The sequence below is a fragment of the Sinocyclocheilus grahami genome, unplaced genomic scaffold (genome assembly GCF_001515645.1).
Source record: "Sinocyclocheilus grahami isolate Dianchi unplaced genomic scaffold, SAMN03320097.WGS_v1.1 scaffold736.1, whole genome shotgun sequence".
NCBI classification, from domain to species: Eukaryota; Metazoa; Chordata; class Actinopteri; order Cypriniformes; family Cyprinidae; genus Sinocyclocheilus; species Sinocyclocheilus grahami.
In genome coordinates, this window is record NW_015505915.1 from 37,108 (window position 1) to 62,502 (window position 25,395).

The 25,395-nt window shown below is 38.5% G+C and overlaps 3 protein-coding genes and 1 pseudogene across 4 annotated transcripts in view; 2 read left to right on the forward strand and 2 right to left on the reverse strand.

The window, feature by feature from the left end:
- The window catches only part of LOC107560618 (serine--tRNA ligase, mitochondrial), a 13,005-nt gene extending 7,620 nt beyond the window's left edge, over positions 1–5,385 (reverse strand). Inside the window, exons 1-8 of the mRNA XM_016244850.1 lie at positions 5,347–5,385; positions 5,107–5,136; positions 4,753–4,893; positions 4,538–4,592; positions 4,160–4,223; positions 3,973–4,078; positions 3,742–3,789; positions 3,458–3,566 (exon numbers count right to left, since the gene is read on the reverse strand). Coding sequence (XP_016100336.1) covers positions 3,458–3,566; positions 3,742–3,789; positions 3,973–4,078; positions 4,160–4,223; positions 4,538–4,592; positions 4,753–4,893; positions 5,107–5,136; positions 5,347–5,385 — 592 coding nt within the window. The remainder of the gene's footprint in view (positions 1–3,457; positions 3,567–3,741; positions 3,790–3,972; positions 4,079–4,159; positions 4,224–4,537; positions 4,593–4,752; positions 4,894–5,106; positions 5,137–5,346) is intronic.
- Positions 5,386–5,794: 409 nt separating this feature from the next.
- On the forward strand, positions 5,795–11,328 carry LOC107560626 (kelch-like protein diablo). Of its 2 annotated transcripts, XM_016244857.1 has the most exons (6): positions 5,795–6,217; positions 7,249–7,402; positions 7,791–7,869; positions 8,283–8,510; positions 8,597–8,994; positions 9,097–11,328. In XM_016244857.1, the coding sequence occupies exons 1-6, from the start codon at positions 6,215–6,217 to the stop codon at positions 10,119–10,121; spliced, it is 1,887 nt and encodes a 628-aa protein (XP_016100343.1). In that variant the 5' UTR covers positions 5,795–6,214; the 3' UTR covers positions 10,122–11,328. The 2 variants fall into 2 exon arrangements, with proteins under 2 accessions (XP_016100343.1, XP_016100342.1); XM_016244856.1 differs by having other exon boundaries at positions 8,597–11,328.
- Positions 11,329–13,387: 2,059 nt separating this feature from the next.
- On the forward strand, positions 13,388–17,108 carry LOC107560619 (sodium/glucose cotransporter 2-like; annotated as a pseudogene).
- A 2,026-nt stretch (positions 17,109–19,134) lies between these two features.
- Positions 19,135–25,395, reverse strand: part of LOC107560627 (F-box only protein 46-like) — a 13,676-nt gene continuing 7,415 nt past the window's right edge. The window contains exon 2 of the mRNA XM_016244858.1: positions 19,135–21,555. Coding sequence (XP_016100344.1) covers positions 19,450–21,438 — 1,989 coding nt within the window. The 5' untranslated portion in view covers positions 21,439–21,555 and the 3' untranslated portion in view covers positions 19,135–19,449. The remainder of the gene's footprint in view (positions 21,556–25,395) is intronic.

Sequence of the window (25,395 nt, forward strand, 5' to 3'; positions counted from 1 at the left end):
ACAAAGAAGACCTAAGACATTTGAGCAACTAGAAGCCTGTATTAGACAAGAATGGGACAACATTCCTATTCCTAAACTTGAGCAACTTGTCTCCTCAGTCCCCAGACGTTTGCAGACTGTTATAAAAAGAAGAGGGGATGCCACACAGTGGTAAACATGGCCTTGTCCCAACTTTTTTGAGATGTGTTGATGCCATGAAATTTAAAATCAACTTATTTTTCCCTTAAAATGATACATTTTCTCAGTTTAAACATTTGATATGTCATCTATGTTGTATTCTGAATAAAATATTGAAATGTGAAACTTCCACATCATTGCATTCTGTTTTTATTCACAATTTGTACAGTGTCCCAACTTTTTTGGAATCGGGTTTGTATTATAATAAGACACTACTGGCTGTTACCAATCAACTAAAATCAGTATCAACAAAATTCATTTTTTTGCGACGAGACAAAACCAATAAAAACCCATTATAAACGAGGCATTTGTTGCATCCAGTGGGGACATAATTACTGATTATAATGACTTATACTGTCTTTTTACGCGTTGCGTTACATCGTGCCACGTAAACATAAAACCATGTCTGCATTTGTGATTGGAGAAACAACAAGCGCTAATCTAGACTGCTCAAAACTCGCATTTGAATCATGAGTGGCAAATCCTTTAATATGAAAACATACTTACAGGCTGTGAGTCAGCATTATTTGTCAGCATCATAGACTGTATAGGGTCAGCATGCGCACCGAAGGGAAAACAGGGGAACTGAATTCAGCGGAACACCGGCATTGTAGGCTACTCTACCAGGATCAGGAAACAGTCCTCGTCCTCCGTAAAATGCGTTGCACACATCTGAATATTTGGGTTGAACTGTTCTGGAACAGTGTTGTAAATACAACTTAACCACTGATTTCTAGGTGTGTACTCTTTTGAAGACCAAACAAAGTAGTTTCGCTTTCACAACAAAACACACAGCGTCTCCACGACAGGGCGGTGGCGGCAACAATACTACAGCGAGAATCAAAGTTATGCCTTCTTTCTTTGCATATACATTTGGGCGGCGTTATGCAAATCTTCCCACATCGTGACGTAGACATGTGGGGGCATGTTTGAACAAGGCGTTTTAGGAGGGCGTGGACGAGTCTTAACTTTTATAAAGAATATCTCTTTGGGTTTTGATACTTTAGTCTTTGCAACTTTAGGGATCTTATCTATTCATGAACAGCTTGTAACACTTCAAAGAGAAAGGAAAACTTGAAATCGCATCATATGACCCCTTTAAATGTATGATGAATGCATTTACATTGCAAAATTACAACTGCATAAATAATGTTATGAGCATAGTTTTAAATTATTTTTAATATACAAATATGAAAAGTTGGAAAAAATGCAATGATACTTTCAAATATGAGAATAAACTGCTAGTAGGTGGCGGCAGGTGACATGTTAATGTGTGAACATTTGAGTCATTAGTTTAAGCGATTCATTCAGACGCCTAATTCATTTAAGAATCAAGCAAGTCTTTATGAATGGATCACTGAATCATTGACTCAAATGATTATCAAAAATGCTGAGTCATTCAGTAATGAAACACCACTGTGTGTTGCTCAGAGATTTTTTAATGATTATTAGCCTACTCATTTATTGAATGAATAAAATCATGTCAAATCTGCATTCATGCTGATATTCGGAAAACAGCACTCTCTTGGTTGTCTCATGTTGCTTAAGTAGGCTATATCATGTTATAAATGTAAAAACTCAATATTTACTGCTGTATGTTTGTTCTATGAGTAGTCTGTGCTCATGTGTTTTGATTTCTCCATGATATTCTCTCACACACAGACAGGCTGCGCGAGCCTCAACTGGTGCGACCTTGTTACATTCACTACATTATTCATTATCAATCATCATTTACAACGAATGTAATAAAATCAGAATCATTCTCACCGAAATTGCTCAATTGCAGTACACAATTTCTTTCCAAATTTATGACATTTACATTCTCTGCTCTTAGTTTTACTCCACCGTGTCCCAGTCCGCCACGGTCCTGAGATACGGCGTTACGGCAATTTTGCACCGATTGGAAACAATTACCAAACTGGTTCCACATGTGTATCACACTGATGTATATACAGTTAAACCAAAATTTATTCAGACACCTTCAACATTTCACACATTATCACTGTTTATTTGCTATAGTTTAGAAAATGGTCATAAAATATGACAAGAACTCAGAGTTAAACCGTGTCAGAACAAATTCATCTTGATAATGTCAGATAACACTTAAAGGTGCAGCAAGCAATTTTTTACAAACGCTTTTGACCACTGTGTCGGGCCGAGTCCCTAAACACCCTCGCAGCCAACCAACAGTAAGGGGTGTGTCTAGTAATGATAGGGAGAAGAGAGCACAGGATGGATATTAGCAGATTGACTATAGATATCGAGAGGAAAAAAAGATGCAAATTTCGGAGGACCAAAACATTAAAAAGAAGGGTTACAATCAGAAAAGAGGTAGGACCCGTGTAAATATTGGAGCAGCTTTCCAGCGGTGGAGAGAACTCAAGGAGCGGGAAGGCCTGGAATCGGACGCTGAGGTTGCTTTGTTTCTTCTTAAAAGATGAGTTACGTTGATTTTACTCTCACACACAACTTTTCTGTGTTGGCTTTTGCCTGAATATGCTGCGGCCGGCAGGCATAGCAGATTCTGCCATCGACGCTGCCAGGGTTGTGTAAGTACGTGTGGAGCGAAGTTATCAAAATAGGGGCGAGGTCCTGTTGGGGTATGGGCGTGTTTGTTTTGGTGCTTTCAAATATCAACATCGTTTGGCAAAAATTGCTTAGTGCACCTTTAAGCAAAACATGGTCAGGTCAACGTGTCTGAATCATATTTGGTCCCAAATTTTTATCAATTTTACTGGTAGTCCACTGTATGAAGAATTTTTGGGTATAATATGTCACAGTTTACTTTATTTTGCTATCCTCACTTAGATAAATGTAAGTTTATGATATCTGGTGTCTGGATAATTTTTGGTTAGCAAATTTATTCATTATTTATTATCAAAGTTATTGATTATGAAGGCCCTTTATTCAAAATACACTGGTTACATTTTTCTCCAAATCCATCTAAAAAATTATGCCTGTAGAAATGAAATTTGAAATGCTTTTAATGCTATTTAAGGCCTTAATTTTCACAAAATCCATTTCATGACTTTTAATGCTTTTCAGTGCCCCGCGAAACCCTGTGTGAAGTATTTGAAAACCTCAAATATTGGTGCCTGCTGGTCTATATTTTAGAATAATTTGATTAATTGCAATAGCTAACATGTAACAAAAAAAGACATTAATTTATAAAATAACTGTTTAATTTATAGTAGAGTTGAAATTTTAACTTACATATTTTATTACATTCAAATTATCATATGATTAACGATCATATCACAGAAGTTCATGATTTTCTCACCTGCCACTCCTACTTCCCCAGTACCAGCAAGATTAAGGTCAGGAAAGTGTGAAGGGTCCAGAGAGTACACCTGTGATTTATGAGCATTAGGCTGCATCCCACAACCCTCCTAAACAACAGATGCAAAAATAGCTCCATGTCATGGAGATTCTTTGTAGGTTTTTACTAAGTTAGCTAGTTTTGTAAACTTTATATGACATCTTTCCATTAAGAACCTTAATACACAACTTTAATGTATAAAAATGTTGCTACATAAAAATCAACAATGCATTTTGAGTACTCACAAAAACCACTGATTTTAACATGTCAGGAACAACCATGGGAATAAAGCCCTGTAAAATTATAAGAATTTAAAACAACAATTGATGCATTTTAATTTTAATGCATAATTAATGCATTAAGAAATCGAAACAGTGATGTTTGCATTAAGTCAACTTGAAAAAAATGGACCCAGTTTACATTAGTAAGTTCCATTCACGGGTACAAATTATTCCAAAAGATGAAAACATACTAACCCGTTTCTGAAGCAAATCCATAGTATAATTTTGCAAGGCAAACTGAAGTCTGGCTCCTGCACCTCTGAGGTAGTATGATCTGTGCCCAGACACATGGGCGAGCCGTCTAAGAGGAAAGAGATACAAATGAAAAACAAATAAAAAATATTAAATAAAATTAAAGCATGAGAGAAAGAAAACATCTAACCTTTGTCTTATGATGTCAAGACTCTCTCCAATTTCCAGGTGGCCTTTTGGTTTAAAATCAAATTCTATAGTGGACACAAGACACTATGGTATATTACAATACATCTTGTGGTACACATCAATGCATTTGCAAAACATTTTACCAGGCACTGCCATGATAAAGGTACTTAACAACAAATATTTACATAAAATAACTAAAATACTGTGTTAAACACTGATCTCATTAGAGAATTTCTGTCAACTTCTGCAGGAAATCAGGAAAGTCAAACCTCAAGGTCAATACAAGTCATGATTGCTGCTACTAACCAAACCCTAAATTGTATTTTTGACCAAACAATTTAAGGAGAGTGATAATATGGTTTATGTCAAATAAATTTACCTCGTTTCTCACCAACCAATTCAACCACTCTTGCTTGGCTCTCATCCCCTATTGGCTATAAGAAAAGAGGAGAAAAATAACATTCCTGTTAAGTAAAAGCACACCTTTGCTTTCCTGTTTATTACTATTAAAATGTCCTTTTGAATTGAAAATAAGGCATTTCCTAGGGTTTTCCCCAATTGTTTTGTATTGTGAAAAAGTGAGCGGTCTCTTACCACACTTGGATGTGTTCTGTTGGGCAATCTTAGGGCACGGCAGTAATGCTCTTTCTCCAGCTCACCCTCTTGCACATACAACTGACCAAGTTTCTTTCTGATTGCTCTACCCTCTTCTCTAGCACTTGTGTACTCCTCTAGCTGTCAAGTACAAAACAGAGAAAGAAAAGAGTATTGTAGAAAAAGTCATGCATATTATGCACAGCACATACTGAAAAGCAGAAACATCACTAAAATATAGTTATATTCAGAGCTTTAAATTCTCAAGTAACTTTTAATTCATCAAAAGATCATATTTAATTCTTCGAACTGAAGTCTAAAAACTTACAGAAATCAAAGAAAGCTGACACTTACACTAGCCAACGTAGATTTGTCATGTTCATCCTGAAAGAAAAAAATGTGAAGAAAAGAAAAAACTGACTAAAGCAAATCTTTATCCAGACATAAATGATGCACATAACCAGTTGACAAATAACATAAACAATATCTTTATTTCAACATCAAGATTAGAAGTTAAAGACTTAATTATATGGACTGCTAACTACGCTTTTTGTCCTTTTTGGAGTTTGACACACCCAGTCCCCATTTACTTACAGAAAATAACAGCCAGAGTATACACCAGAAATTGCCCATCATCAACAATATTTTGATAAACTGTTCATTTAACTGTTAATTTAATTATATGTATAAAGCAAAGAGTATTTTTTAGAACTGTAAATCACCTTTTTTTGTATTTCCAACCATAACAATCACATTTTAGTTTAAAGGGTAAGTTCACCCCAAAAATGAAAATCCTGTGATAAACACTATGGAAGTTAATGGCTACCGTCAACTGTTTGGTTACCAACAGTCCTCAAAATATATTTTTCTGTGCTCAACAGAAGAAAGAAACTCATACAGGTTTGGAACAACATGGTGGTGAGTAAAGGATGACAGCATTTTTTAATTTGTGCATAAACTATCCCTTAAAGGGGTCATATGATGCTATTTTAAAGATCATTATTTTGTGTATTTGGTGTAACAGAATATGTTGACATCAGCTTGCTTCGACTCCAATCATGGAGCAATGTTAGCAGCTGTGAGCAATAGTTGACATTACTGATCAAACGGTCATTTATTTCTCTCGGGACTGCGTTTTCTTTAGGCCAGTCCGGATTACCAACCCTTAATAATCTACATGGAGCAGCGGTCGTCAGTGTGGCTATATCAGGCGCGCGGGTGTATTTTTGTGCTCATATGCTAAGCATGGACAACACACCGTAATGAGCCGACCAATTTGCGCTGAAACTACACGGGAAGGCCAAGGCGTTGAGAACGGGCCGCAGAGCGTCAGGCCGTCTGTACCACTGTGGCACCCTGAGAGCCTTGATACACAAAGTCGAACTCAAGACACCCCAAGCATCTCCTAGACCTGCACTGCTGGGGCCACTCTCTCGCTCTCTAATAGAAAGCTTCACATCTAATGGTAATATTTACGAAATGTACATGCTTTTAATGAGCAAGAGTTGTATGCTCAGTAGGAGGTTTGTATTTGGGCGGGGGCAGTGTTGTATTAATATGTATTTACACATGGTGCATGAAGAATCAGGTTACTTTGGTAATCCTATTACTACTATTCTGATCATCAAATAGCTTTTGGGAAATTGTATAATTAAAAAAATTATGTTTTCTGTATATTCAATCAACGCTTGTATTATATGATTAATCTTATTTGTGCTCATCTAAACATGAGTTACAGAGATTCACTTGCATACCTTTTAAAGCATGAAAGATACCATTTGTTTTGACATACTTACGAAGTGTGTATAATTCAGTATTTTTATTGTATGTATTGAAAACAGCTTTTTAACCTTTATTTTTTATTAATAAGTTATGTTTCTGATGAAGGGATTAGAGAAGGAGGACAAAAGTAATTGCTTAGAGAACAGCTTAAGAATGTAAGGGACGAACCGAAGGCCAGCGGAGGTTATGCCATACATGTAAGGGTTACATTTTCACTGAGAAGTTTAAAAGTGACGTGACATGTGGCCAAGTATGGTGACCCATACTCGGAATTAGTGCTCTGCATTTATCCCATCCAAAGTGCACACACACACACACACACACACAGCAGTGAACACACACCTGGAGCAGTGGGCAGCCATTTTTTTGCTGGGGCACCTGGGGAGCAGTTGGGGGTTCAGTGCCTTGCTCAAGGGCACCTCAGTCGTGGTATTGAAGGTGGGAGAGAGCGCTGTACATTCACTCCCCCCACCTACAATCCCTGCCGGTACGAGACTCGAACCCGCAACCTTTGGGGTTCCAAGCCCGACTCTCTAACCATTAGGCCACGATGACACTTACAACAGAGATGTTGCAAGTTATCTGAGGCACTCAAACCCAAGGCCTCAAGTACTTCTCAGCCCTAGAAATTATAAATGTGACCACAGTATTGTACTGTCACTATATGAGCATCAGATATAAACAGTGTACTTTTAAATTAACTTCCTGTCACAGATGAATACTGTCAAAGGTGATGCAGTTACCTGGCGACCACAGCCATGGAAGGATGCTGATAGAGGTGGTGGAGAACCTCTCTCAGATAGCGACTCAGAGGAAGAAGATTTTCCTGATGACTACTCGACTCCTTTGGGGGAGTATGTAACTCAGGGTGAGACAACAGTTGTGGTTTTGAACATTGATTGTTTGGATCATGTTATTTTAGAATTATGGATTCTATAATGACATTTCTTGTTTCATTCTATACTATTTATATCTATACTATTCAAATGAAGTACATTTGTAATAAAAAGTCAGATTAGAATTCAATTAAATAATGCAAAATAGATGCATTTTCACTAGTGATCATAGACGTAGACATCAGAGATCCAGTTCTGCTATAATGATTAAACACAAACTTTTCAGTACTTCAAAAACAGCAAAACAATCAAATGCCATTATATTCATCAAATGTGGCAAAGTGACATTGATTAGAACATTGATTAATCATTTAGCCACCTTTTTATCAGCCTTGTTTTTCCCTTTGTCATCTCATTCAGGGTTAAAACAGCTGCTTGATGCTCAGCAGTTGTGTGATGTCACTCTTGTGGTGGAGGGAAAAAAGTTTATGTGTCACAGGTGAGTTTTATGTTTTCAGCTTTGAAGGTTGTCTGATCTTTTGTTCTTTTGAAACCCTGTTCTATTCATCAAAAAATCCTGGAAAAAAATGTCATGGTTTCCACACACACACAAAAAAACAGCACAGCTGTCATTGATCATTGATAATAAGAAATGTTTCTTGAGCAGCAAATCAATATTGTAAAATGATTTCTGAAGGATCATGTGATACTAAAGGCTGTAGCAATGGCTGCTGAAAATTCAGCTCCGCATCACAAGAATACATTTTAAAATATTTATAAACTTGGTGAGCATAAGGGACTTATTTTTGCATAACAATCATAACAAATCTCAAACCAATCTCAAACTTTTAAACGGTAGTGTACATATGAAACTATTGTTTTGACACATGTGCACTGTTTTTCTTTTTTCAGAGTTCTTTTAGCAGCAGTCAGTCCATATTTCCGTGCCATGTTTACCAGCCCTCTCGTAGAGTCTCGTCTTACTGAGATCCGACTGGAGGAGGTGACACCTTCTGTTATGGAGACCGTTATCCACTTTGTTTATACAGGGGAAGCAGGTCTTAGTCTCGACACAGCAGAGGATCTGTTTGTAGCAGCCAATCGTCTTCAAGTGATGCCCTTGCAGGACCTTTGCTCTAGGTAAAATTTAGATGTGATCCTATTGTGATCGTTCTACCTTGTATCTTGTCTGGCTGATGCTCACATTTTATTTCCCTGTTTGTTAGATTCCTTTTTGAGCACCTGTCTGTGGAGAATTGCCTGGGCATGTACTCTCTGGCTCGTTCACATCATGACCAGCTGCTTCTTCGGGCTTCTTTGAGGCTGGTAGGCCAGCATTTTCCTCGAGTGGCCCGGCAGCGAGACTTCCTCCTGTTGGACCCAGGAACTCTTGGCAGCTTGTTGGAGTCGGATCGATTGGGTGTGGAGTCTGAGACTGAAGTTTACAATGCAGCAAGGCGCTGGGCAGAATACCAGCCGGCTGATCGTTACATTCACATGCCCAATTTGTTACGCCATTTACGCCCTGGTCTTTTCGGCCCTGAAGAGAGCCACCGAATGAACCAAGAACTTGGACTTGGAGCCAGTACCGAGGGCATGGGAGGACCGCTGAGGCCTAGAGAAGGTATGTTTGAGAAGAAAATAGTCTGTGTAGACCTTAAGCCAAGAGAGGATGAGTCTTTACAGAAAAGGGACTTCACGGTGGATTGCTTCGACCCTCGTACAGGGAAGTGGGAGAAGCTGGCAGCCTTGGGCTCATTGCTTTGTCCTGGCTGCACTGCAGTCGGAGGTCGACTGTTTGTGGCGGGAGGCATCCTGCGGAGTGGCGAGGTCTCCTCTGCACTTCATGAGTACGATGTCGTGCTAAACCGCTGGATCGTGCAGCCATTGATGGCTGAACCACGTGCGATGTTGGGTCTTCTTGGCTGCGGAGGTTTTTTATACGCTCTCGGTGGCTGTAACCGAGCAGCATTTCTGGACACATCTGAAAAATTTGACCTTAACACGCTGACCTGGGCATCAGGACCTCGTTTGCCATTGCCATTACGTTCTTTTGCTTGCTCTGCCCTCCGCTGTCGTCTCTACTTGCTTGGCGGTACCACACTGGAGCAGAGCAGGGCTGTGGTGCATGCTGGCGTGCTTATATACCACACAGTTACAAATACCTGGAGCCGTGTCACCCTTGATTCTGGCGCCACCTGCCTGGCTGGAGGCATAGCAGTACGTGGCGGCGTTTGTGCCATTGGTGGTTACTTGCGTGATGCCGCCAAGTTCCTCAATGGCAACTACACCCAGGCAGAACCACTAGATGCCACAGGACGAGTGTTGTTCTTCCGAGAAGGACGGGGATCAGGATTAGAGCGGGAGGTGGCGGTTGGAGTTGAGCGAGGGGGAGGCGGTAGTGACCGTGCGCCTAGTCCGGTGGTTTTTCCAGGTCTGCCAAGGAGGATTGCTGCCGGAGGTGTGGCTAGATGGAAACGCAGGATATATGTATTGGGTGGTGAGAATGGATCGAGATTTTATGACAGCGTCTACTGCTGGAAACCTGGCTGGCGAAGTTGGGTCCAAAGACGGGAGAAATTACCTGGGGATACAGGAGGAGTTAGCCAGTTTGGATGTACCACCCTTAAGTTCCCCAAAAAACACATTTTAGCACGTCTTCGGGCTGCTCAACAGAAACGTGGGAAGGAGAAACGACCGACCCGGTCGTGCAGAGTCATGCGAATCGACAGGACAAATCAGAAAGTGTGATTTTCAATTAGACATATGAGCATTTTGGAAACATTTATGCACCTACATTTACATCTTTACTCTTGGTTGATGTCTAGATGTTTTGAATTTCATTCTTTCATTTCTGCAAGCTGAACGCAGGTTTTTCTTTGCGAAGTATTGACAGAAAGTATATGTAACATTTGGATATGGTTTCAGAATGTTTTGCTCTTAATAATGATAATTGTTCATAGATGCCCAAATTTGATCTTATAAATGGTATCATCTTGGAGAATGACAAAATGTTTGAGTCGCAGCAAAAAAACAGGCTATACATATGTTTGACTCTGAGTAAAATGTCATTGTTGTTTATTTGAACCTTTTGGTTTAAAGTTATTGCTTTGAGGCTGAATGTAGTTTACACACATTAGAACATCTAGATTCCTACCATAACAACAGTTGTTACTACTGTAAAGTCATAACAGCTTCATATGGGATCTAAACAGTGTAAGCTTCAAGTCTTTATTTTATTTTTTTTGTTTCATTTTTGATGACTGTGTGGTCAAATTACATTTATGTTAAACAGCTGTTAAGCAACATCATGAGATTCTTCCAGGGTTTCCATCAACCAGCATTTTTATGCCATATCCCAAAATTTGCATGAAAAATTCTGGATGGAAAAACCATTGTGAATAAAATTTGCATAATGTGCTTAATAAATGTATACACTTCGCTTGAGGTGGATGATTTTAAATTTTTTTTAGAACACATGCACATAAACTATGATGGAAATACATTTCCAGATTAAATTGTTAGATGTGCATTCAAAAGACATGTCTTTGTCTCGAAATCATATGACTGAATCATTTGCTTAGAGAAGGAAAAAAACATGTTTCTCTGGCCATTCTGAAATTTTACATTGTAGGCGATTGCTAGCATATGAAGTTTGTAAGAATGTTTTATCTGTGCACTCAACCACAAGACATGTATTACATTTAATAAAGGAGTGGCTTCTATTGGCTACAGTTTCCATTTTTTAATTATTTTTATTTCTTTTGAACAAATGGTCTGAAGACAGTGTTTTATTTGCAAATTGTTTTTGCTTTATATTTTGTTTCATGAAATGCAGTCTTAACTAAGATGAAGACCCAGATGATAAACACTGATGAACAACATTATGTAATTCTAAAGGATGTGGCTATTCAGATTTCATGTGTTGCAAACTCTACTGTATTTTAAATCACCTTAAGATGAAATGTAATTCACAAATGCATTTACTATACCTGTCCCAAATTCATGCTAAGTTGATGCCAGAATCTCAAGCTCGCACTATTTTTTTTTTATATAAGATAACAAATGAAATCAAGAAACACACTTTCTCTTTGACTGAAATTTCTGTCTTTTAATTTCACATTATTGAACTAGCATTGAACAATAATGCAACAAAACATGAGTCTTAACATTAACACAATCTATGTTTCAGTCCTTAAGTATCTTGTGTGATTTTTGTGGTGTTGGACATCTCTGGAGGACACCTCTGAATGACGATGGCATAGTGATACATTTTCTGCACATCGTTGTAATGCACTGTTCAGCTTGCCCTCAAGGAAGTGGATCAGTATACATATATGTAGTGCTTTAAAGGTGGGGTAAGTGATTTCTGGTAGCCAATGTTGACATTTGAAATCACCAAAACAAACACGCCCCTACCCCAATAGTGTCTCGCCCCTATTTTGATAGCTCCACCCCATACATACGTACGCAACCCAGGCAACGGATTAGTTCTGTGAAACAAAGCAAAACTGCAGCTGCTTTCCATTCATGACGTATTGACACAAATTTCAAATGATTTTCAACGGTGGTTTTGTCCAGTGTACTAGACAGACTTTAGCTGTTGCGGTGCAGACACGGTGTTACTCACCAATCGAGAAGAAAACCTCGGCGTCCGATCGCAGGCCTTCCGCTCCTCGAGTTCTCTCCAGTGCTGGAAAGCTGATCCGATATTTACACAGGTCCTACTTCTTGCCTTAAGCCTTCTTTTGTTCCGCAGATGTTTTCCTCTTTTGTTTTTTTTATCCGCCATCTCTATCTTTCTGTCGCTCGGCTCGGCTAATGTCCGTCCCGTGCACTGAACGCGCTCTGCTCCACATTATGAGTAGTTACGCCCGTTACTGCTGATTGACTACAAGTTTGTTTTGCTACTCTGCCCGAATCTGTTTTCTAAAGTGTTTTTGAAAAATCGCTTACCCCACCTTTAATGGCATCTTTTTGGGTTTAGCTGGTCATCTCATCTGAAATGTTTTAAAGCATATACTCGCAACAGAAACCAAATGACTGCTTTTTGTATGATTGATTTCATTTTGTTTCAATTTCTAAGTTATTGTAATTTTGTCTTGCAGTAACATTTTCTCAGAGACAAAGAGACTGTATTTTCATCTGATGTCAAACAGGTCTGTTTGTTTTAAAGCCCTAGAATTGTCAAATATTGAACATTGTTTGAATGGAAAGTCTGTGCTCTGGTTTGCATTAAATAAATTGAACAGATGTTACTTTGTTGCTTGTCCTGCAAATACAAGTGAGTTGTTGCTGCATTTGAATAGCATTGAAATAGTGATAATGTCACACACCACAGTGCAAGATTATTAACCAGACCTTAGTGACACAACTGATGCATTCACAACCTGATCATCCATGAAAGCGTTTATCCCTCCTCTTTTTAGTGATTTCCAAATAAGGTCGGAACTGTAACTTTTAATGTACAGACCAGTGACTATTAATCAAGTGCCATTTTTTTAAGCCCATGAATACTACAAAAAAATTTTAGGCGTTATATATTGATGAGAAATACTAACTTTAATTTAGGAAAATTGAATAAAATGCAAAAAGCAAAATCATGTTGTAGCACATCATTTAGCCTGTTACTCTAATTATTATGTTTGTACAGTACTCTAAATATGGATATGGAAAATTTAAGTCAAAATTTCAGGGGTCTATTTTAATGCACATAAGGAATAACAAACGTGAGTACGTAATGTTATTACTTGAAAATTACTTTAAAAAAGTAATTTAATTTTTTCATGATGACAAATTTTGAGTAGTCTGCTCAAATGCCTTCTCATATGCTTTTAAAAGTTCTATAATGAATCATTTATGTACTACATTGTTTTGTTTTCTACTAAAAGTACCACAGCATAAGCTAAGGTGTAGGTTTAGCATTTAATGCCTAAAACTGTTCAAGTCTTTCTTGAGTGGCTAGTAATAAGTTAATTATTGTTGTTAATAATATTCCTTTATCAGCTTTTTTTGTCATGTGGGCAAAGATCGTGGATTTTACCCTCAAATCCTGTATGAAGAAAAGTTTTCCTCCTCAAGTGCCTCATCTGTTGGATTTGTTTCATGTCTTGTCATCTCGTAAACTATATTGTGTCTGTCGGTCTTTAAAAAATGGAAAACACTACAGCGAAACATGTAACCATCAACAATCCAGCTGACATCAGTGTGATCATTGCCTACTTTTTGGTGGTTATTGCAGTAGGAATTTGAGTTAGTGAAAAACCTGGTCTTATGTGTTTTAAGGTGGCAGATAACTGTGAATTGATGTCTTTTAACAGAATTACATTTTGAATTTATGATTCAAAAATGTATCATAAATACATTTACAGTTAAATATATTGTATGTCTAAGTATTCAGTCCACACTTATACTTTTTTTTGTATCAAAGTCATACTGCACCTCATATAAATGTGCAAATGTTGACTCAACGAAATGAAATTTTAAAATAAGTACTTATGTAAACAGAATATCTTAGTACAACTGAAGTAGTATATTATAAACTGATTTTTGTGTTGTCCCCCATTTGTCAATAGCCTTCTATGAAGTTGGAGGATACGGTGCTTTACTGGAGAAGTATAGTTTATCTTTGCCATCTCAGAGGAGTTTAAACATCTCTGAACATTTGTTACACTCCACGAGAGGATGCCTTTCATTTACTTAGGGATCCTACGACTGGGGACTTGCCATGGCCGGGTGTGTTATTTGGCATTGCAATTATTGGTAGCTGGTACTGGTGTACTGATCAGGTGAGGACAATATTTTAAGGATAAAGAATTCTAAATATGTAACTCTGTCATCTTCGTTGCTTAATTTTTCACATTACATTACATTTTGTACTCCGCAGGTAATTGTGCAGCGCTGTTTGGCCGCCCGCAGTCTGACGCATGTAAAGGCCGGATGTATATTGTGTGGGAACCTGAAACTGCTCCCTATGTTTCTCATGGTGTTTCCAGGCATGATCAGCAGAGTGCTTTACCCTGGTATGCACTTTAATTTGAACATATTTAATACATGTCTTTACAATCTTGATCAAGGAATACCAATATTAAAAAATCAAATCATATATATATATATATATTAGAAGAAGTAGGTTGTGTGGAGCCAAGCATCTGTAAGGAGGTGTGTGGCACAGCAGTTGGCTGCTCCAACATTGCCTACCCCAAACTAGTGGTTTCTGTAATGCCGACAGGTAATTAACAGAATTTATTTTTCCAGTGTTTTAAAATTATTATTAACTGTTATACAAAATTAATATGAGTTTACCTGAATTAACAAGCTGTTCGGTTTACACTTTATTGTCTTTCTACTTTCTTTCTCCTCTAATCAATCCCTAAACAGGTCTCAGAGGTTTAATGCTGGCAGTCATGTTAGCAGCTCTCATGAGCTCACTAGCATCTATCTTCAACAGCAGTAGTACCTTGTTCACCATGGACATTTGGACTCGTATCCGGCCTCAAGCTAGAGATAAAGAGCTCATGATTGTAGGAAGGTTTGGAACCATTCAATTTATAGCTTTAATAATTCTAAAACAAAATCTGCTTACAACCCATTGACGGTTGTGTCTAGGAGCGGAACGTTGTGCTTTCTTTTTCCTAAAAATATGTTTTCGTACAAATCAAATTGTACAAATCCAATTTTTGCACGAGACCGAAAAAAAAAATCTATCTTTCTCAAACCCATTCCTGAATTCCACCAAACATGGAAACTACTATAAAGGAGAGGAATATTATTGATCATAATTAAGTAATTATACATTTGAGTTCAACTAATGTCCAAATGCACATAATACGTGCACTTCTTTCTATTATTTTCATTGTTTGAACACATTGACATCTGTGACAGGGTGTGGATACTCTGCATCATCGCCATTAGCATTTGTTGGATCCCAGTTGTCCAGGCAGCCCAGAGCGGTCAGCTGTTTGATTATATTCAATCTGTGACCAGTTACTTAGCTCCACCTATTGCAGCAGTCTTTTTCCTTGCCATTTTTGTGAAGAGGGTCAACGAGTCAGTAAGTAACTGTCTGCTTAAACATATTTCGTCTTTGTTTAATGCCACATCATTCAGAACACAAATTTACTAAAAGCTTGCATCTTTACCTTTTGTTCCTTAGGGAGCCTTCTGGGGCCTGATGGGAGGATTGGTAATGGGTCTGTGTCGTATGGTACCCGAGTTTGCATATGGCTCAGGAAGCTGCCTCTTTCCCTCCGAATGCCCAACACTTATATGTGGAGTTCATTACCTTTATTTTGCAGTGCTGCTCTTCTTCTGCACTGCTATTCTGGTGCTTTTCATTAGCAACAACACTCCACCCATAGAGGACAAACATGTAAGATGTTTTAGCTACTGCTGAAGCTACTTGAGGATACTTCTCTATATTAATAACATTTACCTTTTCTCTTTGCCAAGCTCCATCACCTTGTCTTTACCTTACGCCATTCTAAAGAAGAAAGGGTCGATTTGGACTGGGAAGAGGAGGAACGAGGAAGGAAAGCTCGAAGAGAGGCAGAGGAAAAGAAAAAGGTCGTATCTGAGGAGGATCAAAGTAAGATGATTTAGAGAAAAATACTTTTGTAGATAAAAATGTATATTTTTATGTATGCGTAGGTTTGGGGTGTCTACTTCTGCTCCTGAAGGGCCACTATAGTTTACCACAGAGTTTAGCGCCAATCCTAATTAAACACACCTGAATCATCTAATCAAGGTCTTAAGGATAACAAAAAAACTTCCGGTCAAGTGTGTCGGGCAGGTTGGAGGAAAACTGTTAGAAAACACTCTCTGTTTTGAGAATGCCTCCCCCCTCCTTTCTGTCTCTTTCTCTCTCCTTCTGTGAATCACCTCTCCTCTATCTGTTCTCTCTCTCTCTTGTATGGTGTTTGAATGTCTCTTACGCAATATTCAAGGTAAAGGAAGTCGATTCCTTATATGGATATGTTTTTCTGTATATGTGGCGATTTTATACAAAACACATGTTCTTAGGAAAAACATCCTGTATGGGTATGTCACCCTATCCTCATTGGTTAAGAGGGTAAAAACTCCCCTCGACATGCCTATATAAGATCTGTATTTCTGTGAATAAATTGAAGCATTGAGAATACATGTACTGTGTGTTTTTTTACTTACCGGCCGCATTTATTTACACTTGGAGAGACTGAGAAGATTTCACGGTGGCAAAGAGATACGAGGGACCAAATTGTTATTTTTATTAACAAAAACTTTGCAGAATCTTTGGGCCTCCAGAAGCAGGATTGGACACCCCTGGTGTAGGTCAAACTACATTCTTTGAGTAATGGCATACATTTTAATAATTTGCTCTCTGCCATAGTTGAACGTGGTGACCGATCCATAACGATGAAGATCATTGGCTGGTTTTGCGGCATAAATGATACTCAGGCTCCAGAGCCCACGGAGGAGGAAGTGAATGAAGCATCAAAACAATTACCTGACATAAGTGAAGACCCACTGTGGAAGTATTTAGTCAATGCTAATGCCCTAATAATGATGTCTGTGGCTGTTTATTTTTGGGGTTACTATGCATAAAGGCAAAGCACCGATCATAGTACATAAATCAGTGTTTCCCATCCATGGTCTTAGGATTCTCCCTAATTAAACACATTGGTTTCAACGCATCAGTCTGGAAACTTATGAAATTAGTGTTTCATAAATTACTTTTAGGACTTCTACAGGACCAGGGTTGGGAAACACATTTAAATTCTATGAATTCTTCTTGTCGGTCTATAGAGTCTGTTAATCAATGACTACCTGTTTCATTAAAAAAAAAAAATTTGGACTGGTATGTTGGATTTCACTTTTGAGATGTTGACACTGTCAAACAGTAAAGATACCTTATGTTTAAAAGAATAGTTTTAAAAAAATAATAATTTGCTGAATTTTTTTTCACTCCCAGGTCTTCCAAGTCATCCAATTCATTGGAACAGATCTGGAGAAATGTAGCATTTTATCACTTGCTCATCAATGGATCCTCTGCAGTGAATGGGTGCCATTAGAATGAGAGTCTGATAAAAACATTACAATAGTCCACAAGTAATCCATATGAATCTAGTTGATCAATTCTGGCTAAAATACGCTTCCAGTCACTTCTGGCTAAAATATGAGTAATCCAGTGAAAAAGTCCATATACGTTTTGGACTGTTTTCACTTATAAATAGTGCTTGATCTGTTCATTTTTCTCTCCCGATTCAGAGAAGATGACTTTTTTCACTGGAGAAAACAATATTATGGATAAAGTATTTTAGCTGGAAACAACGCTTTAAAGTTAAAAATGTCTTGATGGCTTTGTTTCTTACAAACACACAGCTTTTCACAAAATATGAATTGATAGACTGGAGTTGCGTAGATTATTGTGTTGTTTTTATCAGACTCTCATTCTGACCGCATCCATTGCTAAGCCATGTGATGTAATGCAAAATTTCTCCAAATCTTTTATGATGAGGAAATAAACTAATTTACATGCTGGATGGATGTCCTGAGGGTGTTCAGTAGATTTAGAGGACAGAGTTCCACAGTGCACCTTTTATTTAAACCTTATACACACACCAAGTAAAGCCATGAACACTAGGGATGTAACGATTCACTCAACACACGATTCGATTTGATTCACGATTTTGATTTCACAATTCGATTTTCTCACAATTTTTTTTAACAAAATGAGATTGAAGACATTATACAGTCATTTAAAAGGTGTCGTTTTATTAGGCTATTGCTCTCTGACAGCAGGTGGCACTTATGAACAGCAATGATACAGTGTTTCCTGGGTTACCACTGTAAACAAAGCAGAGTTGCGTTTATGAACTCTACTTTAATATGCATTGTTCAGAGGCAACTCAGGCAAGATGAAAAGAAAATACAACGTACATTTTTCTAAAGATAGTCAGTTCCCCTCAGAGATACATTCATATATACTCCTATCCAATTGTAATCGCGATTTGTTTGGCATCACAACCGATTTGAATAGTCAAATATTTTAATCGATTTTCAACCGGCTCGCGGTTAATCGTTACATCCCTAATGAACACTGCAAAAAAAAAAACTAAATGTAACAAAATAATTTATAAAAAAACATTTAATTACAAATATTTGACTGTTGAAGTACTAAAACACTTGAACAGAAATAGCACCGACTCCAGTTTTAAATAACTTTAATTCACTTTGGAGGCAAATATTCCCAAAAGCAGATTGACGGTGAAACCTATAACGGTCTCCCAAACCAGAAGGATCAGCATAAATGTTTCTGTTTGTAAGATTTCACAGACTGGTGGAGCAGGATGAACAGGGTTAAGGCTAGAATCAGGTTTTGAGTTGTCCTGTTCTTTGTTGTTTTTCTTTCAGCCACATGAAGCTAATTACTGCTTTGGCAAAAGCTGCTTTTGCCAACAAGCACACAGACAGCCTGGCAGGCAAATAGCTAGGTAAAAGGAAAGGTTTGGTCAAGAAATAAAGACTGATTTCATAAATCAATTTGAAGGAGAGGAAAAATGTCCAACAACAACAAAAAAATACTATTCACTCACATTCACACATAAAACAGAAAAATCCAACAAGCAGTCGAACTGTTGATTACAAAGTGACATCAGGAATTTATAAAGTGACATCAATTTTGCGTGCTTTTGACCAAAGGGACAGCAAATTAAACTTGACAACAACCCCTGAAGTTAAACTTACAAGTCCTGTGCCTAGCCTGCAGGGGTTTTTTTTGTTGTTGTTGCAAGGTTGGGGTCAGAATCAGAGCTGGTCTTCCAAGATTGCCATAAGAATTTCTAACCAATTCAGAAATACATGTAAAGACTAGTCCCATGCAGCAGACTACCTTATTTAACCAGCATTTGTTTTCAAATTTCAGAACATTGGTCTGTGCATGAAGAGACCGAGAATTAACCATGGTGCACTGATAGGAAATGATACTGACAATGACAACAAGGTTAATATTCTATGATAGAAGAGGCAAGCTCAACCATAAATAGTACAGTGGCATGAGGTTTCAGTAGAGTGAAAAAAGGGAGAGAAATGACAATCTCCTTTACCTCTCATCGTCTCTTTTGGTGCGGGCCTGAACCAGCTCGCATGGCTGTACCCAGTTGTTATCGTGTAGCCCAACTCGACAGCCAGATGTGTCCTTATCGGTGCGCCGACAACACATCCAGTAGGAGCGTCCATAAGGCAAGTCGTGGTGGTAAGGTTTAGGGTGCCAGCGGCAGAGCGACACATCTCCCCGCTCAAACTGCCGCTTGCACTGCTTGCAGGGGTCATCACGGTACAGAGGGTCCTGGTTCCAACGAGAGTCTGTAGCACACACGCCGTAGGTCTCGATCAGGGTTTTGAAGTCATGGCAGGTGCATTTGAGGGCAGCTAACGAATGGGTGGGCAGGTAGCTGAAGATATTGACCATGATGTGGTCTGGAAGCGAGAGCATGTATTGCCGTGGTTCCAGAAGCCGCTGGATCTGAAAGCGAATCTCAAGGAAGTCATGGGAGACATGACGGTAGAGGCGGCACAACGGAGGATCAAAACAATCATCCACAGTTGTCAGTGGGGAATCTGGCCTCTCTACGGTAGCCCCGACTGGCCCATTGTTGTTTGCACAGTCTAAAGACCGCATCCCACTGTTTACCGCTGAGCAACTCTCATCTTCAGTAGCTGGTGACTGCAGAAAAAACAGCTGGCCAGGAGGTGGATCCTCTGAGGCATCAGTTGAATTAGCTCCATTGGGCATAGCAAAACATACAGTCTCTTCTTGAACATTCTCTGTGCTGTCCTTCCCATAGAAGACACATTGGTCTACTGCACCCGTGACCACAACCTCAACGTGGAAGCCAGTCACCCACTCTCGAGCAACTGCTGCCTTCTCTCCTGAGGCAGGGTCTTGGTTAGGATCTGGCATTGTGGAGGAAGGCCTGACAGTGATGCCTTCTTCAGCTTTTGGTGAGCTGGCCAGGAGGGCACCTGGATCTCGAGTTGAGGGACTGACCAACTGGTAGAGGTCGCAAGTGATCTTTTCTTTGCTCCTGGTTCCTGCTTGCCCCCCTCCAACTCCACAACTCATGAAAATGCATTTGGGCCGGCCAACAGGCTCGGACTGGGTGCGAGGGTCCAGACTTGACACCCGGAAAGCAATCCGTACTTCCCCTCGTCCATGACTTGGAGCACCACCCACAGAATCGCCAGTGTGAATGTGATCTCTTTCATTCAGCTCAGGCCACAAAGTCATACTGTCGATATTCTGCTGCCGAGATTCAAATTGTGCAACAGCCTGAGCAACCCGTCGGGATTCCTGCTGTTGCTGCAGCAGATCAAAGTCACTTTGAGAAGATGGTGCAGATGAAGGGGATTCTGAAACTATTACAACAGGTTTCTGAAGGACTGTATAAGGACTAGTTTGTCCTTGCTCTACCATACCTTGAAGAGCCAAGGCTGTACGCTGTTCTACAAGGGCCACCATTTCGGCCACAGAGAGCAAATCAGTCTCACTAACTCCAACACCATCCTCTGTCGAGTTGGATTCTGAAGGTACATCAACGACAACATTTTTAGCTCTAGTGGGAGGATCATAAGAGGAGCAGCGACGACGGCGCTTGGCTTTGGTACAATCAGTAGCCCAGTTTCCCTTAACTTTCATGGCACTAGGCCTGGGAATTCCATCACCATTACACTGGTGAGCTACAAAGAAGGCAATTTTCTCCTTGGTGTTGCCTGGTTTAATGACATACCAGGTATCAAGCAATACCCTGCCATCCTCCATCTGTGAATTTGGAGAGGGTGAAGCAGGTAGTGGTGGAGCCAGAAGGGTAGATGAAGCATCTGGTGGTGTGTTTTCCATGCCAACATCCTCATCCTGCTCCTCACTGACTCCATGGGACTCTAAGGTTGTAAGCCCCGAATCATCAGCCTTGCAGTGGGTAGCAGCTGTTCCATTGCAGATTGTACCATTGCTGTATGGTTTATTCTGGGAGTAGGTGCCAAAGGGGCGTGGGCACCACAGCCGGATGTGGGAAAAGGTGTCACGGTTCATTGTGAGCCCATGGAGAGCATACCTGCCTCTATGCTGGGCAGCTACTCTGCAATTCACCACTCATTCTCACTTTTCAGATCTGCAGGCTCCAGCCGGACAGATTACTCCATCTGAGGACTAAAAAAAAAAAAAAAAAAAAAGGCATTCATATAACTGTTAAAAGGTCTCAATCAGAATCTCAGCAATAAATGTGCATTGCTATAGTAAGTCCTCTCTACTGATGAAGTCATAAGAGTGCTGAATCATCTGAAATGACCGTGAACACACCCATTGTTCTCCAAAAATGATACTGTATGGAGTAGCTGATTGCAGGTTGTCTTTTTGTCATTTGCACAAAGTTTGTCACAGATTTTTACAACCAGCCTGTTTATTTAGATTTTATTCAGTGAATTCAGTATTTTGAGTATTGTTGCAATAGTTTTAATAGCATGCCATCACAATTGCTCCTCAAACCAAGGATATGCTCTTTTGAGACATCTGTCACTATCCACAAAGCATTACACACAACAGTTTGCCCTCTCTGAAATACTGGCATGGATTTCATACTATATCTGAATATATATGAAGTTATTTTTCATGAATTTGAAAAATCATGTTGGGAAGCATTACTGCCAATTTACTGTTCTTTGGTACAAGACCAGGAAGACAAAAGATAAGACTAGGCTGACAGACTACTATTAAATGACTGATACAAATGTCAATGGATTTTAGTAGTCAATTAAACTGACTAATTATCCCTGCTAACAGGAACAGACATGAACATGCTACTAAAGGTGCTTGTGTATCTATAATCTCTACAAGTCATCCTTTGACCATTAAAATTCCAATCATTAAAAAGTAGAAATTTTGCTTTTAAAATCTAATTAGTCTAAAATGTTTCATTAAGTGTGGTTATGTTAAATAATACTTAGGTCAAAACCATTTATTAAATGGGATCTCACAGATTCCACAGCATGCCAACACATGTGGTACACAATTATACAATCAGTTTGTTATTTTTTTTTTATTCTGGGTGACCCACCATTTCTGTGGCCATTAATCACCATAACAGTTTATAAATTCTGATGAAGTGCAACATCCAACGAAAGAGACAATGCAATTATAGGCAGAGGAGGACCATTGTTATGCTTTAGGACTCATTACATCAAACACATTACTTTGAGACACAAGGTGTCTTAAATAAACAAACATATATATGTGACAAAGCAAATAAACTGGAGCAGAAATGGGCACAAATACATCAAAAAGTATTTTGTTACAAATTACAAATACTTGCTCATCAAATGTTTTTAATTTATAATACTGGTGTGAGAAATGTATTTAATTTAAAATACAATTTGTAATTTGAAAATACAAACAGTAATTTACAAGCAATCATTTGAAGTGCAAGAGACAGTGCCATATTTCTTATGTTCACTTAAGACACAACTGACTGCATTTACTTGAGCTTGTCTACGCTTTATTTTTTTCATGTTTCTTTATCAGCATGTCAAAAATTAAGCAGTCCTGCGAAACTGTATTGTCATACCACCTAGTCCTACTCAAGAGGATGGCTCAAGCTAATGAGCAGTAAAGTCAACGTCAACAGTAAAGATTAACTCCTGAAAATGCTGATATTTAGCTGTTAAATGGCTTTATGTAGAATTCAGTTGTTATTAGCGACACCGGTGACCGTTAAGTGAGCTGTGGCCAGCAACTTTTTGCTGTGCCCTTCCACACACTCAATAGAAATGCAAGCGGGTGACGGCCAATTCACCGACATCATGTCAGATGTGGTTCATTAAAATTACACTTATGATAGTTTCCCTTGGAGTCCTTCAGTCTACAGGCTCTCATTTTTTACGTTTTGTTACATGCTGTTCAGATATTGGCAATAAAAAGCGATTAATACTTGAAAATTCTTTCATAAAGCCCCTTTAAAATTTTCATTTTGTCCCTAGAAACAAGTAGCTAACTTTAGCAAGCAAGCAAAGTTGTAGAGCAGCACAGCTTTTCCTTCGGTCCTGTAATAACATTCAGTGCATAATATCTGATAGTATATATTTTAGTACATGGGTGGTTGACATATAAGCCTGAAAAACATTTTTTTTTTTTACTTCAAATATTAGGCATAAAAAATATTGAGCTGTGTTGTACTGACTCTTGTATTTCCCCAAAAATATGTGGTCCTTTAGATTTTGTATTGGAAATTGGATTTATTTACCAATTTGTTGCATTTGTGCCTAAAATTGTCATATGTTGTGACATAAAAGTTATTCTATATAAAATGAAATTGGGATATACTCTCCCTAAGTAACTAACTTCACCATAAATCTTTATCATTACTATCGTAAGATTTAACATTATTTTGTGCAGATCCATTAGATTTTGTATTATTTTTCTAAATCATCATGCAGAGTAAGACATCTCTCCTCAGCCTTTCAGAATAATTCTGTCAAACCTTGTAATAAATCTAACAAAATGCTTGTGAATCTTGCTGATACTATTTCTTTTTTGTTCTATTGATTTTTTTATGGTTTATAACAAAGAAAAAAAAATGTATTGCCACAATTCTGATTGTCACACCAAATGATACAGTGTCACACTATATGATGAAATGCACCACACCACAATTTGTCAATGCGTATTTTATATGCATTAAACATTCAATTAATATTAATAAAAATAAAAATCATCAAACATACCAACATTGTTTTAAAACTTTTAAAAATGTATTTATGAAACTAAAAAATATGAGTAAATCAAACACCATCTCACGCCAAGAACCTTCAACATGAACATTTTAAGATTAGAGTGTGTGTTGTAACAACAATTATAATTGTTAAACAGTAAAAATATTATCAGTATTACAATTAGTTGAATGTTTTAGATTGAAAATTCATAGACATTTATAGTATTAGTAATAACGGATACCCATGGGATAATAACAGATTCACATGAGATCTTTAAATATCAGTGGAAGCTGAAAAGCCGAAAACATTTCAGATCATACTGAACTTCAGCTGGTCAGTCTGAGAGAGCTTGGCAGACCTGTGCTTAGTGCTGGGCGGTATACCGGTTCATACCGAATACCGGTGTTTATTTTTGTTATGATATGAATTTTTAAAATACCGCAATACAGCGTTCGGAACGCGACAATGTTTGAAAGGGGTCCTTTTTCACTGTGGTGAGGGCACAGCTGTATGTGTTACTAAGTGCGAAAGTTCTGAAACTGAAGCTGTAGAACTAATAGAACGTGATGAGACAGAAGAACTCATCCACAATATCCACATTGACCTCCACAAATATCCACCGCCCCCCTGCCATCAGCTCCCGCGTCTCACACACACATGAGCGCGACTTAAGCAACTTTTAGACCCTTTTAGCGGCTTTTTTTCTATAGAATATTCATACTGACAAACCTAGCAACTTTTTTGGATAAACCTTAGCTATGGTTCAGTTGGAAGATTTCACCAGTGCTGTCCCACGAACGCGAGGTCTGACTTTCCCGGAGAAGTGTCGCCTCTCTCGGCGTCTGTTCTGTGCAGTGAGCGGGAGAGAAGCAGCGACAAAACAGCGTTTCCTAGCACCTGTCGCTTACTGATTGTTTGGAATTATAAATATGAGCGTAGTTCATCTGTTAATATCACAGGCTCTTTTTTGTTTGTGTTTTTTTTTTCTAGTTTGTTACTCAGATGCTGGCAGTGCGCTGCATGAGACAAAAAAGTTATATAGCCAAACCAACCGCATAGCCGCTCTTTAGTGTAGAGGGTTGTGTTATTTAGTGTGGTATTTTTTGACAATATTCACTCATCATGACAGTAAAATAGGGCATTCTAAGTCAATATATCAATATATTTCCTCTCTCAATCAGTAGAAAATATGGTTAACACCCGGTCATGCATGAAAAAAAATAAATACCGGTATATTTTTGAAAAATACCGTGAAATAAATTTTTGGTCATACCGCCCAGCACTA

Bases quoted from the DNA above. Each gene is read 5' to 3' on its own strand.
- LOC107560626 (XM_016244856.1), top strand. The intron at 7,403-7,790 runs GTGAGACAACAG...CATCTCATTCAG, and splicing joins GGGGGAGTATGTAACTCAGG to GGTTAAAACAGCTGCTTGAT. The intron at 7,870-8,282 runs GTGAGTTTTATG...TTCTTTTTTCAG, and splicing joins AAAAAGTTTATGTGTCACAG to AGTTCTTTTAGCAGCAGTCA.